This window comes from Cupressus sempervirens, chromosome 3, assembly GCF_028749045.1.
Source record: "Cupressus sempervirens isolate cs-2001-9-10 chromosome 3, ASM2874904v1, whole genome shotgun sequence".
Lineage (NCBI taxonomy): Eukaryota > Viridiplantae > Streptophyta > Pinopsida > Cupressales > Cupressaceae > Cupressus > Cupressus sempervirens.
The window spans coordinates 928070803-928087520 of NC_143120.1; the positions used below are offsets into that span (position 1 = coordinate 928070803).

The window sequence follows — 16718 nt, forward strand, 5'->3', positions numbered from 1 at the left end:
TGCAAAAGTTATTTTAGACGGGGGGTGGCAGTGTTACCTTTGTTGTTAAGTGTACCTATCCAAGTACTTGGTACCCTATCTATATTATCTAGCTCTTCTCAATTTGATGAGAGTTTCTTTTTTCAAAATTTAAGATAGACATTTGTAACTTCTGTCGCCATGAACAAGTAATGTGTACATTCTTAAAGAAGTTAGTTCCCCATAGATGTAGGAGAATCCTGAAGAATATCTGCATTTCATTTAAAAGCATATCCGTGTCTTTACCATTAAATTTAGACTAATAGCCAGCTCCAGCAAGTTTTAACATATTTCTTGTGTCTAAGATGTGTTTCAAATGTAAATATTAATGGTACAGCCATGCTGGTGACCATTTGAATAATGGTTAGGATGATAGTTACATAGCGTGAGTCAAGCTTGATGCAGAGACTGACCAGCAAAATTTGGCAAATCAACTGTGTAGCATAACATGTTTAGAACTGATCTTAGCTTCCCAACAAAGCCAATAACAGAAATCATGAAACCGGTGATACAGGAATTTCCTCACATAACAGGAATTCTAAAGAACATTGAACTTGTTAAGGGGAAAAACTGAATCTCCAGAGACCTCTGGTTATTAGAATGCAGCACCTCATTCACAAGTTCAGGGCTCACAAGGCTAGAGCCTAGAGACCATCTAACAAATTTACTGGAGGAAATGAGATCTTGACAAGTTATCTGACCTCAGGCTACTAATAGGATTTCCTACTTAAACTACTCTAATTTTATGATGCCACCACAAGTATTTTGTTTTTGGACACTAATAATTATATCAGCCAAATCTGTATCCTGCTATGTGTTAATGTTTGGTGGCTTTAGTTGGATAAACTATAGTGCAAATATATATTATATATATATTTGAGATATAATCTATATTATAATATATTAAATATATGAGATATTTAGTTGTCTTTATATTAATTAAATATTAATGAATAGACATGTCCATCCATACTTCATCCTATATTAGAAAGATGGCTGCCATTTGGAAAGCATATACCAAAAATGATAATGTAACTATATTTGCAGTGATCTCTGCGAAAACAACACTATGGTGAACCCACGATGATGCATCTTAGATTTGTTGAAGATTGTAGCTCTGATAGAGATCTTTATCTCTGATTTTTCTATTTGAAATAGAGATAATACCTTTGTATTGTGTCAACAGTTGGAGAAGATACTTATGATAATATCTGAGATAATATTATGTAAAGAGACGTGTCATACGAAGCATCATGCATTTGGAAATATGAAGTCTTGTATTTAAAAATTGAAGAGACCTTCGGTTGTGATACAAAGCATCTTTCAATTCTATATATATACATGATTGCCTTGTGTGCTTATGAACAACATCAAGTGGAAAGCATTGTACTTGAATATTTATTATCAATAAAAGAAAAAAATTTCTAGTGTGGCTGGGTTTTTCCCTTCAAATTGAAGGGTTTTTCTAGGATAGGTTATTGTGTCTTTTTGTACTTATTTTATTCTTATTTGTTTATTGTTGTTTATCATTTTTCTGTGCTAAACATTAACATGGTATCAGAGCCAAGTTAGATAACAGCAATAAAGGAGTCTGTATATCTGTTTCAGAATGCTTCAATTTTTTTTTTCTGCAAATTGTATGAGATCTTCTGCATTTTTTTATATTGTTTCTCATCCTGTTTCATACCTTTCTTGTTATTTCATTATGAATTCCTATTTGTGCTGTCACCTGACTTTGATGCCTTCATCGTGGTGCATATTTTCATGGCATCTAGTCATGTGCTCTTATATTTGTTTATCAAAGTGCCATCCATACATTTAAATTCATTGGTTCGCACTCTTTGGAAACCAATAATCTTTTATGTCCTTCACTAATATTGTATCTTATTATTTTTGATAGTGGTGAATGGCATCAAGCATAGATAAATCTTTTTTTTTAAGTCAAGTAGATAAGTATCGATAATAAAGAGACGGCTTTGGTAATTTTTTCTGTGTGATCGGGGTTGTTTTTCTGCATTCGGATATATATGAGTGACAGTATTTGATTACTCTAGATTGGTTGTTATTGTCAGAATATATATTGTACATCTTTCAAGGTTGGTGTATTCGTGTCAGTTATTTTCTCTTGTGTTGGTCTGCCTCCGCTGTCAATATTTTTTACCAGTCCATGTGTTCAGCAGTCTATTTTTCATTGCCCACATGGTTCCTTTTTTCATCTCTGATATGCTATTGTTAATTTGGAAGATTTAAGTCTCGTAACAGATATGAATGCTCAAGAAAATAGTAACGTGTTTCAAAGATTGAATAAGACTCATTAGTTAGCGTATCAAGAACTGTTGGTGATCTGAGATCAAAACATTTTGGTAGACATCGTGTCCGTGTTATACCAAGCTCATCTCCAGATTTAGTCTTACAAAAAAATCTGAAAGCGTTTGGAATTGTAAGAGTTATGAATGTTGTTGCTTTGGTCTTTCAATGCATATAGTGGCTCTTGCATATAAAATGACAACTCCAAGAATTGACCACAAGAATTCCACTTAGGAAGCTCAACTAAAATTCTTCATCCGACAATGAAATGGTCGGCGAAGGCAGGTCTAGTTTACTTTCCTCAATTGATGGAGATGCAGGCTGGGAAGAAGGAAGAAGCTATTATTAGCAGTTCTAAAGGATTTTTGAAACAGCAGCAGATTAGTTTGAAGGTTTACAAATGCATTTTGCTGCTTTGTGTACTAGTAACCAGAATTTTGACAATGCTATTGTTGACAAAGCTACAAGAAGGTTGTGTTTTCATTCTCTGCTGAAGCTGGAGAGCTAGGCTAAAGTTAGGGATGACGAGGATCTGAGGACTTGTCGTGGAAAGGAAGTGATTAAGTGTCAGGCTGAGGAGATTGCTGGGCTGGAGGAGCCATCTGTTGTCTATTTGGCTATGGCAGATGCTCTTCTGAAAGCAGTACTTTGTTGGAGGAGTGGAGCCATGATTTGATTTTGTATGAGAAGAAACGCTTAAAGTTGTCAATATATATGCCAAGTATCTTTACTTAATGCAATCCACAATTGATTATGAAGTTTGCCTCCAGACTGACATGCTGGTGAGAAATATTTTTTATACATTTTCAAGCCTAATAGCTTTGCAGAGGAGTGTGAGAAGAAAGAGGGGTAAGGATGTGAATGGTTGTGAAGCTACATTTGCTTATCATATAGAGGGTTCTAACGGAGGACCTCAAAGATGGGTTATCAATGTGTCTGATTTGAGGTTGGAGGCTATCAATTATGGATCCAACCAGGTATCTTTTATGTGATAGCAATTTCATGAGACTTCTTGTCAAAAATTTGGGCCTCTACAAATGGGTGCCAAGATTTCCACAAACAAGAGAAGTGAAATTATGTTAAGCGTTGCTCTAATAATGAAGGCAACAAGAAGCAATGAGATGATGTGAGATTATGAACATAAGAAAGTTGCTTTGATGATACATATTTTAAAAGAGAAAGATCATATCCAAGAAATGATACTCAAAGGGAAATTTTTCAGCTTCAAAGAGAGGTTTCCTCAACTATCCTATTATGGTGATCAAAGTTGCCCCTATTGAGAGGAAGTCTCTGTAGAGAGAGAATCTCGGTCATTCTTATACACATTATTAATGAGTTCTTCTCTGTGAAAGAAACTCAAGGTGAAATCCCTTGTTCCACCCTCTGCGAGCAGGTATGGTGGATTCGCCCTCTGCAAGTAGACATGGTGAAAATGCATTCTTCTCTGGGAGAGGTCTAAGGTGAGAGCCCTTGTTCCACTCTCTATAAGTATGTCGAAGATTGTAGTTGCAGTAGAGGTCTTTATCTCTGATTTTATGAAATAAGAATATGACCCTTGTGACCGTTATGGTCATCTTCAACTATAGAAGACATTTGTAATATATGGAAACGAAGAGACCTTCATTTGTGTAATGAAGAATCTCTCTATACTTTATATGCATTGTATCAAGCGAAAAGCATTGTACACTTGAACATTTTTATTATCAATAAAAGATGTATTTTTGCTGGTGTGGCTGGGTTTTTCCTTTCAAGTGGAAGGGTTTTCCCAACATAAAATTTATTTGTTCCTATTTTGTTCTTCTTTATTGTTGTTTATCTAATATTTTTTGGCCATAACATTATAATAGTATCAAAGCCCAATTTTGATTACAATAGTTAAGGTAGTCCCTTTTCATGTATATGCTGCAATGCTCATAAACATTTTAGGTTTTCTGCATATGTTCAAATCTTGAGTAGCAGTGAAATAGATGCATTTCTTCTAAGATGGTCGATAAATCTTTCTCACCTTCTTTATCGTGGCATTACGATGACATGGCATTATTGTTGAGTATTCATCTATCATCGGCTAGCATTTTGAAGACTTAATCAGTTTTATTAAAATTGCGGGTCAAGGTCCCTTGCCTTCTCATCTTTCATTTCAGTTTGCTGTCAGTTCTTATCTTTTTATTCTTTCGAATATAGCAGTTGTGGTTTGTTGAAACTAATATCAGACTGAGAAAATCGCTAAAGATATTTTTTGTATTTGTTTTGTGTTGAGCATTTGATGAATAAAACTGCGATGCATACGCACACGAAGGAGGAAAATTTTCTGTAGTGTGCACAGTAAAAGGCAAGACACTGTGACTTAAATTGTTTCTGCTCACACCTACTCGAACTCCGTTTATGGATTTGGAGTGGGGTTTGAGATTTTGGCATTAGCTGGGGGTTTAAAGGGAAGTCATTGCAGACACTGGGACATGATATAGGCGGTGGTTGTGATGTGGGAATAGGCCTTGAAAGGGGTTTTGGTTCTGTTTATGGTATGCATTACGGGAATTCAAAAGCAAATTTTCAGGGTATTGATTATGAGGAAGTCAAAACTGTTCTTGAGAAAGATAAGTCAAAAATGCTAATCACAGAGACTCAGAATAGAGTAGAGTAGACACAAAGCATGTTACATTCAAAGAATTGCTATTGATCTGTCCTATTTTTATGTTGGTATCGTCTCATGTTGTTTGTGACTCTTCGCATTGTAATCAAAATCTGCATAGTCCGTGACTTATCTATGATATGCATTTGCGTTTATCGCAAGCTGTTTGCTCTTCAAGTTCTAGCGATCTCTGTGCATCTTTTGGAGCTGCATATGTATGTTTCCAAGACTATAGGGGAGGAAGTCCTCCATAATCTACAATCTTGTCATCTTCGAATAAAGTCTCAAGTCTCTCATCGGTTTTCATCATTCTTAAATTGCACGTCTCTTGGATATCTGTCTTGCCCATTGGTGATGGTGTGGATGCAAGCTCATTCTATATCGACAACCAAAAGATTTAATAAGTCGTGCTCCTGTGGATGCAATATCATATAAGAGACCATGATAAGTGTGAATCGTGAAGAGTTCTTGCTGGAGTTATGGTTTGGTTCCATTGTTTTCCTTTCTCCCTTCATATTCGGCAAAAACGAGTTAGCCAATGGTGTGTGCTAATCGGCTGGTTCAAATATCTTATGTGTGTGGCGACTTCATGTAGTGACTTCATCAATAATTTATAAATTTATAATTCTCAGTTATTTACTCAAATATTTTGTGGCATTGAATTGATGAAAATTAAAATGATTGTTTGGACATATATACAGTGAAGTTGAGAGAAGAGAACATTTGAAATTATTGATAAATCTAGTTGTTTTTGAGAGCCCTGAGACTATCAGGTGTTGTTGATTGTGGCATCCATGAAGGAAGACTCAATACCATTCTTGATCAAATAGCTCAAACCAGTAATTGGTGACATAATTTTGATTGGTTTAGTTTTATCTTCTAAAGACTCCCAAAGATAAGTATTCTACTTTTTAATAATGATCTTGAATTCATATTATAACACTGGAAATTATGTATGATTTATAAGTTTCTAATACATCCCTTGATTGCAAAATCATTAAGACGCAATGAGATGAAGATGTTGCTTTGATGATACATATTCAGAGGGAGATGTTTTAGCTTCAGAGGGAAGTTTCATTAGTTATCTTCTAGTGATGATCAAAGTTAGGTATTGTAGAATTTGAAACTCTTATTGGAAACGAGCCTCAGCTATCAGTTTCCTTCTTGTTGATTATGAGTTCTTATTCATGTCAAATTAATAAAGTCATAAGGACACCTATGATAACTCTTTCACTTATGAGGGAAATCATAGTGAACATCAAAGTCGAGAGTCCATGATGTCATCACATTGAGAGATTCTATGATGGGAGTTGGATGTCATGTTGAGAGATTCCATGACAGCATCATGTTGAGAGAACTCATGATGTAAGTTGGTTGTGATCCTTGCAGGCATTTCACGTTGAATGATTCCATGATTTTTTTGTTGAATATTAATAAGTTGCTTGTTCTTTATTGTTATGTTGAGAGAATCCATGACTAATAAATTTAGTGGAAGCCCTTGAATCCACCCTCTGCATTGAAGCATGGTGGAATTGCATTTTTCTCTGGTAGAAGTTTGAGGTGAAAGCCCATGTTCCACCCTCTGCAATGAGGTATGGTGGGAGTCATGTATGCGACTCTATTTTATGTTACCATGATGAATTAAATTTTTTTTATATGAGAATCTATTTAATAAGAATTCATCATTAACATCTCTGGTTGCAGCTATGTGTGACTATCACACTAAAGATCTCTCTTGCTAAGAGAGAGTGTTGAATATTGTTGCTGCAATAGGGAACTTTATCTCTAATTTTATGAAATAAAAATATGACCATCATGACCGATATGGTCATCTTCAGCTAAAGAAGACATTTGTAATAAAATTCGAGATGATACTTGTTAGTCCCAACCAGTACTAAACGGGGGCGTGAATCAGTACCAACTCCAAAACTGGTTATTCTCTTAACCATTTAAAACACACTGAACAACAACCACTTAAATGCCAACACAATCATAAATGCAATAAAGTAGAAGCATGTAAAATCACACACAAAAGCATTCATCAATGGACACAGATTTATACGTGGAAACCCTCAATGAGAGGATGAAATCCACAGTGGTGATAATATACCTGCTAGCCTTTTACTACAAATAAAAGGTTGTCCAATTAGGAGCTATGACTTGCTTCTTTTGAGAACACATCAGGTTAAGAATGTCTACAACCTGTTAGGATTACAATCAGTTTGTCAAGGCTACCTTGTTAAAGGATTTTAGCACTCCTTAGAGGCACCTTGTTAGAGGATATATCATATGCTTGCTACTAAAGCATGCTCGATTAAAAGTTTACAAAATTATTACAATGGTTTGAGAGCAATCAAATGTGATCTAATAGATGTAGCACACCTTGCTTGATAGATCTCCAGAGTAAACCTTTAGAAGATAACTTGATCTCCTCTTGCCGCTTGGGTGAATTCCTTTATAGTCTCTGTATAATTGTTCTTGCCTTTATCTACTTGCTCTTTCTCTACAATGCACAACTCTGCTTTCAGGTTAATGTAGCCTTCGCCTCAGTCCTCTATTCAATAGCTCTTGTTCTTCATTCTCTTCTTCCTTCAAAAATGGTTCACCTTATCTGCTTTACACTTCTCATTTTTATTCATACATACTCATGCATCTATTCGCACACACAAACTCTCCGCACTTCTCAAGTTTTTCCACTTCTCAACACTTGCGCCATTTTCTCTAACCACAGTTTCAGATGTGTGAAGTCCTTTTTATTTCTGGGTGTTGAAGCCCTAGAAAATTATCCTACTCAAATTAGTGAATTCAAAATTTGAATTCTACCACTGAGTGCTTCACAGGGGTCTAGATTGGTAGCTCTGCCAGTTTTCTCTATCTCTAGCTTCAACTCCTTTATCCTTTATGTTTTATGTCGCTCTGTCTAAATGCTAATCCCATTTGAATGTTTGCAATGTTTGCATCTGCCATGTCATAGTGATGACTCTTCATGCTGACTATAACAGTCTTCATCTTATCTCCATCTCCTATGCAGACCAATGTACATGTCTACTGTACCAATACACAAGATGGTATACTCTTGACCAGTTGCCAATCAATGACAACACTTTGGTGTGTAAAGCATCTATTACACCAACTACCCTTCATAATGCCAATGAGACCGGTAGGGTCAACTGTTGGAATTCTTTATAACAACTGAAGGGGGGGTGAATCGGTTATCTAAGGTCCAGACGTACAAATAAAACTTTTCAATGCTTAGTAGACCCATATCCATAAAACCTTGTCATGCATGCATTAGATCATACAATACTTAAACTTTGTAGGTTACTGTCCTAGGTCAAAACAACTTTGCAGAAATGTAAACATGAAACATAACAAATTCAATAACACATTTGACACAAGGATTTTACATGGAAATCGAAAAACCACCTGTAACATGCTACTCATTCAACCCTGTTAAAGATTACAATACACACTGTTAAATGTGACCTAGTTAAAGGACTTCAATCACCCTATTAGGAGTGAGCCTTGTTAGAGGAATTTAGACCATTCCATTAAAATGTCACCCGGTTAAAGGATTTACAAATGATTGTTATGTCAACCTTAATCCAAAGGATTTACCCTAGAGTGATACAATGATTAGAAAGTAACAGTAAGGCTTGATCTAATAACAAATTACAACTCACTTGCAGATTACAGATCTTTGTTCCAGTCCTCCATTCTACTTGGCTTTCCCACACTTCAGCTCTGATAGTTTGTTCAACCTTCAAGCATTCATACTCTTAAGCCTTCTTGCTTTGCATTCCAACTGCAGTCATTTCTGTTCGGCCATTAAATGAAGCAATACCCTAGAATCCTTGTCTTCCTTAGATTCTCACACATGACAACCTTTGCTTCTAACCAGCTATCTCTATAAATAGAGCATTAAGACCTTTTGCCGCTTAACCACAATCGTCCATTTTAGGGTTAGGTAGGATACAATGAATCTACCCACTTTTCATTTGATTCCTCTAAAAACTTCTTCTACAGTCTTCCTTGAATTTGCCTCAAAATGGTTTACCTTAAATTCTGTGCCACCAACTCATCATAGTTATCTTCTACACGCTTCACATAATTCAAGAAAAAAAATACTCAGCTCGTATTCGTCAAATATTCAATTAAACATATTCACTGGCAATCAGCATCAACATGTTGTCACTTGGTTTCTATATTGTTCTTTCACTCAGCCAACAGTAGTTTACTCAGCAAACACTAAAGTTTAATGATGCTCGACATCAACTAAACTTTACTCAGCATATACTACCAATCACTCCGCTTGCACTATTTTTCTTCTTTGCTCAGCACCACTTGTTTTTCACTTGACTTCCATTGATTTCTACTTAGCTTGCACTGATTGCTCGGCAAGGCTAGGCAGACACTTTTCATACTTGATCTTCTTCCAGTCTTAACTTGAGTAATCTTTCATTTCAATCTTTATGTAGATAAGCAATAAACTATAGTATCAATGTCTTACTTAGTCTTAGTGCTTCTTTTACATACCAAATAGCTCAACCTTTCTCTAGGCGCTATTGTTATCTCCTCTTCTCAACTTCTCTTCATCAATCAACTAAATGATAGCTTTCAGACCAAAAAAGCAACTGTCTCACTAGCAGGTACCAGGTTTGACAACATTGACAAAATAATGATTATTCCATTACAGGTTCTTCACTTCAAAACAATCTTATATCAACATTAACAATATTTTTCAACATGTGCCATGCAAAGAGGCATGCATATGAAAATACAAAAAGTTGTATATTTGGAAATTGAAAAGACCCTCAATTGTGTAATGAAGAGTCTCTCTATATATATTATATTAAGTAAAAAGCATTGTACACTTGAACATTTTTATTGTTAATAAAAGGAAAAATATTGTTAGTGTGGTTGGGTTTTTCTTCAAGTACAAGGGCTTTTCGAGGATAAAAGTCTTGTGTCCTTTTTTCCTATTTTGTTCTTCTTTATTGGCATTTATCTAATTTTTTTGTGCATAACATTAATAGAGTAGGTACGGTGAACCATCATCTACGTGTAGGCATGGTGGAAACACATTCTTCTATGGGAGAGTTAGAGGTGAAAGCCCTTGTTCCATCCTTTGCAAGTAGGTATCGTGGACCACTCTCTATGAGTAGGCATGGTAGAAGTCATGTGTGTGACTTTGTGACTTTAATTTTATGTGCTTATGAAGCAACTATGGTGAATTATGTTATGCTGAGATAATATGTTTTTAGCTATGATCATTGACATCTTTGGTTGAAGCTATGTGTGCCTACCATACTAAGGATCTATCTCCTGATAAAAGGGAGTGTTGAAAATTGTAGCTGTGATAAAGATCTTTATCTCTGATTTTTCTATATATTGAACTAGAGATAATACCTTCGTATCGTGTCAATAGCTGACGAAGATATTTATCATAATAACTTAGATAATATTATATGAAGAAACATGTGTCATACAAAGCATCATGCATTTGGAAATATGAAGAGTCTTGTATTTGGAAATTGAAAAGACCTTCGATTGTGATGAAGGGTCTTTCAATTCTCTCTCTCTCTGTATATATATTATTGCCTTGTGTGATTATGAACAGCATCAAGTGAAAAGTGTTGTACTTGAACATTTATTATCAATAAAAGAAATATTTTTCTGGTGTGTCTAGGTATTTCCCTTCAAGTTGAATGGTTTTCCCATGATAATTTATCATGTCTTTTGTACTTATTTTATTCTTATTTTCTTTTGTACTTATTTTATTCTTATTTGTTTATTGCTGTTTATCATTATTTTTGGGCTAAACATTAACAAGGCTCCCATGGTTTAAGATTGCAAATAGGGATAGTTATGCTTGCCTTGGTTCAGAAATCTAAGAGTTTTGTCAGAATTCTATTATAAGTCCAATAATTTATTTGTTTATTTCTTGTATTGGTTTAATTTGTTTTATTGCATAACTATCTAGTCTCTTTTAGTTTACCAAATATAAAAAAGAATAGAGTTTCAACGACCTTCTTTCCTGGATTAGAGAGCATTTAGAACAAAGTCAAAACATAATCAAAACATTATAGGTTACAATTGCCTTCAAATTTCATGTTGAAGGAATAAGTATAGCATGTTTACGCTCATTACAATTTTTCCAGTTTATTTTTTTCTGAAAGAGTCAACAGATAAATAAACAAGAATCCACTCATATAATAGAAAAAGATAAAATTGAAAAGAAATTGATAATAAAAGAAAATTAGCATATCCAACTTCATATAGATACCTCTCCGTTGAGAAAAAAGTGGTGGACCTCCCATTCTCTGTATAAAGAATTCATATTGGTTTTGAATTGCATCTTCTTTGTTTGAGTTTGAAAAAATAGATCGGAACCATTCCTGATCATCTGCATAGACCCTGTCCTAGGAAATAATTCAGATTATCCATCAAAAGAAATGTGCACAACACAAAATTGCAGACTGCCATCCAGAAATTGTTTCCTAGGTAACAAACCCAAAGCAATATGTACACTTTCCTGTGAAGATGAAAAGTAACAGTGGTGCATTCAAAAGAGGGCATTGTTCTCAAAAACAATTCATCAGTATATTTTTAAAAGATACATGAAAAATTCAATAATAGGAAGATTGTACAGGCAAGCACAAGGACTAAGACACCTGAAAGTGCAGATCCATTCTCTAAAACAGATTCTTCTCAACATTACAAGTTTAATAAATTGTCAACTAGAATGGAGTCATTTAACTAAGCAAAAACTGTTTGCAAATCATATGATGCTGGTTTGCTTTGCAGGTAAGCAATGGTGCAAAATGAGCAAAATTTGTACCTGAGGCCTACCCTGGAGAGCCAACTGCCCTGATATCATTAATGACAGAGTGTGAGTTCCATTTCTCATTTTCTTTCTTCACATATAATTTGGAAAGTGATCTTAGACTATGACTATAGGAACTAAATCATTCGTACTTACTACCAGTACCTTCCTCAGAATTTTGTAATCCCAGGTACAATTTCTCTCTTAGATCTTACAGTGAATCAAGGCAGGTGAGCAGGAATCCAATTTTAGTAGGGAGTTGCTAAATGAAGAGAAAAATTTTAAAAAGAAAAGAATGGCTCAAGGCTTGGTCTCACTATCAGATACAACTGAAGAATAAATGTGTTTTTGGTTGAAGCACTCCCTTAAAGCATGGGTCATGTGAATTTTATGATACAATAGACCCTAAAGAGCATAAGCACACTTCTCAAAGAAAGTGTTATCCCGAAATATCTGAGACCCTAACCATCAAGATGAACATTGATTTATTGTACTATGATCATATCAACTGACTTTGATTTGGTGCTATTAACAGAAACCATATCTCCAGTGCTGATTTGACCAAAATTCTATTACCTCATGGGGTTCTAAAGCATATAGAGTCTTAATTTGAATAGGATGACAGCCATTGCCATCTTCTGAAATATTAAAAAAAATGATCTCAAATCCTTTCAATCAGTCTTGAGGTTTGTCAACTGAATTTTATCTCTTGTAAGGCTTTCATTTTTATTTTTAAATTTCAATTAATTGGAGCTTAAATTTACTTCCATTTTAGAAATGACATTGGTATGATCCAAAAGTGACCATTGGTGTTGAAATAGGTTGACAGTTTAAAAAGAGTTTCATATTGAAGCGATCCAGTGCAAAGACTTTTGAAATGAATAACATAACAAGTCAACAAAAGAGTGCCCGCACAACATGTCATTTGATTGGAGTATCTGACGAAGAACACGAGTATTAGCAATGCAATACTGTCTTCAGCAATGGATATCTATGGATGTAATACATGTCTTTTGTCTGGGCCAGAATATATTGAAGTGCACAATCCACAGGACGTAATCATCTGCATTCTTCAAGCATAGCATTATGAACAGGCATGAGACCGATAGTGATGGGAGCTTCAGATATGCAAAGAATGTTTCCAGGTCTAGCGGAAAGGATTCAGATTGTTTTCTACATTTGGAAATAACACAATATATCGCAAACGTAAATCCTTGCACACATCGAGGGCCGATGGCATATAAAGTTCCCAATGAATATATTGGTCAGTAGCGACATGGATGTGGCGACAGAGATTAATATCGAAAACCTATCACATGTATGTTGCAGGAATATAATATGGCACAAGTTAATAAATTGAAGGCTCGAACTTTTGACAATGACCATTCACGTCAGCTATGGGTGCCGCCAGGAGTATATTGAATGAAGATCACTGATAACAGTCTGTTGATAGCGTATGAAGAAAACTTTGGCAAAGCCGTAATAGGGATTGCTACAAATTGATGAGGAGCCGTCAGAATTATGGAAGATGTGATTTCTCTCATCCCCGGGGCTGTCGATATCATTCCTCCAAAATCGATTTTGAAGCCTTCTAGAGCGCGTGAACAGTATTCATGCCATTATCCTACTTCAACGGTCAAAAGCTATTGATTCTAATTTCATTTATGTATCTAATATTCTTTTGATTTCATTGCAGGGCGTACTCACTGTGAAATGAATGATAAAACATCTTCAGAGATATCGAGAGTGGAGTATTGTCAGGAAAGTTATCATTTGTGATCGCAGTCCTTCAAAATCACTATTTGCCGTCATTCCTGATTCAGACATATGCATACAGATTTAGAAGAATCTTCACCAAAAAACTCGATATCTGTCACAAACGTGATTGGATACACAATGGTAATGTGGTGCTGTTAATGATAGAAGTCTGAGATGATCAGAATGCTCTTGGCGTATGATATCTAGGTGACGATTGAGCCTTGCGGAAGACGTGCGTTTGGTGTTTGGACGGATGCTTGATGAGCATTAATAAAACGCCCCTGTTTTCCCTGTACAACCCGATTCACGTCTAATGGTTTGATGTTTCGAATAAACAAGCAAATATTCAAGGAAGTTACTAATTAGTTTTTAGTTTTGAAAGGGTGCGTTGCTTTATGAAAAGGTGAGCACCCCTTTGTCATCTATAAATATATGATGAAAATCAAAACAAAATACAATTCATATATACTCTTCTTAATTTTTGCATATTGTAGGCACTTTGATATATTATATTCTTTCATTGGTAATGGAATGAATTTTTGCACTAAGTCCATGGTTTGTGGATTATTAAATAAATTCTTATGTCATTCTGGAATCAAACTGCATTGGATGAATCATCTATAAGGAATGTCTCTAGTGCAGTTTTATTTGAAGCATGATCGTAAGAAATTTTTATTTTATTTTATTAGCTTAAAGCTTTAGGGTTAAAGTGTTATATAGTTTTGTCTTTTATTTATTATTATTTTTTAATTTTATAAATAATTTATATGATAGATAAGTGAACATGATCAATTATAGCATTTTAAAATAGAAAATAGATATTGAGAAATATCTAATTGTTTTTGAATTCATATCTGGTTTGTCTCTGAAAGAGTTAAAAAACAGTCTAGCCTATTTTAAAATTCCGTCCCATTTTGATTACTAAATTGTTTATAATTTATATGCATAGAATTTTATAAAATTGTATGTTTTAAATTTATAATATTGACTCTATCGCCCTTGGGCATTGGTCTTTGTATTATTCATTATTCACAATCCATACGCATGCAATTATTTCATATCTTTCCATTGAAGAATTAATATATCCATTTGTTGCAATCATTTATAATAATTATTTTTATTAAAAATACATATATTCATTCATTATTCTTTATTTGTAATTTGCAAGTTAAAAGCTTTCTATAATTCTTGTCATTTGGAAAACTTTTATTGCATTCGTATTCTAACCAATCTGCTCTAAGATCTTGGATCGAAGTTGTTGTCCAGGATGTGCACCCACCTTGGCTAGAAGCACAGGGGATTTGGATCGATCAGTCCTGTCAAGTTGGCCATAACCAATTGGACATCCCAGCATTGAGTTGGCAAGGCTCATAGGATTCCAATCTGCAGTTTTGGGCACGAACACAATCTTCATTATGGCAAGATGAAATAACTAGCTTTTCAAAAATCTACTCTTCGACTCAATTTAAATCTTTTGTGAGGCTTTCATTTTGATTTCTAAATTTCAATTACAATCTTCCTTATGGCAAGATGAAGGAACTAGCTCTTCAAAAATCTACTTTTCGTTCTACCCATTAATGGGCAATTTTGGGTTAATCCAATTAATCAGGAGGTTTTGAAAGGGAGTTTGAAGCCTTTGGAACAAGGTTCGATTAAAATTAACTTTGATGGTGTGTTGAAGGGCAACCTGGGTTCTTCAAAAGCAGGCTTTGTAGCAAGGGCCTGAAAGTAAATACACAAGTGTAAGGAGAAAAACAAATAGTGAAGGGACAAACAATGAAGCTGAAGTGCAGGTGACCCTCAATGCAGTCATGGTGTTTGAGATATATCTCCCAAAGCTATATCTCCAACACCATGACTGCATTGAGGGCCACCTCTGCAAGATAATGAAGAGTCAAGGCAATGTTTTATATTCTTCAAGAAGGAATTTGCTGATATCAAAGAAATATTTCATTTATTGTCTGCAGATCATAGGAAAGATGATCATTGCTTCCGCTTTGGTCTAGTTTTGGGCATATTGTTTATCTGTCAACTGCTCCATTAAAAAAATGTTTCTTGTGTGGCTGGATTTTTTTCCCTCAAGTTGTAGTGTTTTTCCCAAGATAGATTGTTATGCCTTGAGTTCATTAGTTTTGTCTGGTGTTCATCTTATTTCTGATCATAAAAACCGTCTGGTGTTCATCTTATTTCTGATCATAAAAACCAACATAGTATCAGAGCAGATACAATTTGGGGAGAGCAAAGGCAGATAATAATGGAGCCTCATCAAACTCAAGGTTCTCGAATGTTCAAATGTTTAATTGATAAAATTGTTGATGCTTGTCATTGAAACAGGTTTCTGGAGACACAAATCTTCAGAAGCTTGAAAGAGGAGCTGGACAGAAACCTGGTTCATTTTTCTGAGGTTCGGTTCATAACAGGGTCCACATTTGTGCTGAATGTGAAGAATCTCAACCAGAAACAAATTTCTAATATTAAACATTTGCAGAACTGAGGCATTTGAGTAGTATATTTTATTTGGAAAATAGGCATAAAGTTTTCGATATTTTAAGATTGGCAGAATATATTTGGTGTGAGCTTAATCTAAATAGTATTTTATAATTTTGAGTATTAGATGGCTCTTTCACTTGCCATGGTTGTATGAAAAATTGGCTTAACTGTTCTTGTGGGCCTGACATTGTTTCTATAGCTGAGAGATATAAATTGTAGAAATTGAGGATTAATAATCCTTATTAATATTGTCAATGCTGACATTTTTGGTCTATTCTGCTGTCTGGAGAAAATATTTCTAATGTCAGTCACATAAGTTTACTGCATACCAAGATGGGTGTTTAGGTACCTGCTCGATTCCTTCTTAGAGAAAACGTTTCTTTTAATGTGGGATGTATTCACTTATCGACTTCCAAGGATTGAATTTAATGTGGTAACTCAAATGGTGTAGACCTATTCATCAAAGACCATAGTACAGAAATTATTCTTGGAATTCAAAGTTAGTCTTTTAATCTGGGCAGACAAGGGTGATTCTGATGTTTTCAGCCTTCAAGGTTTACCAGTGACATGAACAGCTTCTTATTTTGGGTACTCTGGCTTGGCCTGGAGCTGCCAAATCAGGAGAAAACAGTGTGCGATTGGGTGAAGAATTAATTGGTTAACTTGAAGAAGAGATGCAAAAGGTTCAAA

The 16718-nt window shown here is 34.9% G+C and overlaps 1 protein-coding gene across 1 annotated transcript in view; it reads right to left on the reverse strand.

Annotated features, from left to right (window-relative positions):
* GLB3 (hemoglobin 3) overlaps positions 1-16718 on the reverse strand; it is a 63428-nt gene that overhangs the window by 26421 nt on the left and 20289 nt on the right. The window contains exon 2 of the mRNA XM_089822506.1: positions 11241-11371. Within this exon, the coding sequence (XP_089678632.1) occupies positions 11241-11371 (131 nt within the window). The remainder of the gene's footprint in view (positions 1-11240; positions 11372-16718) is intronic.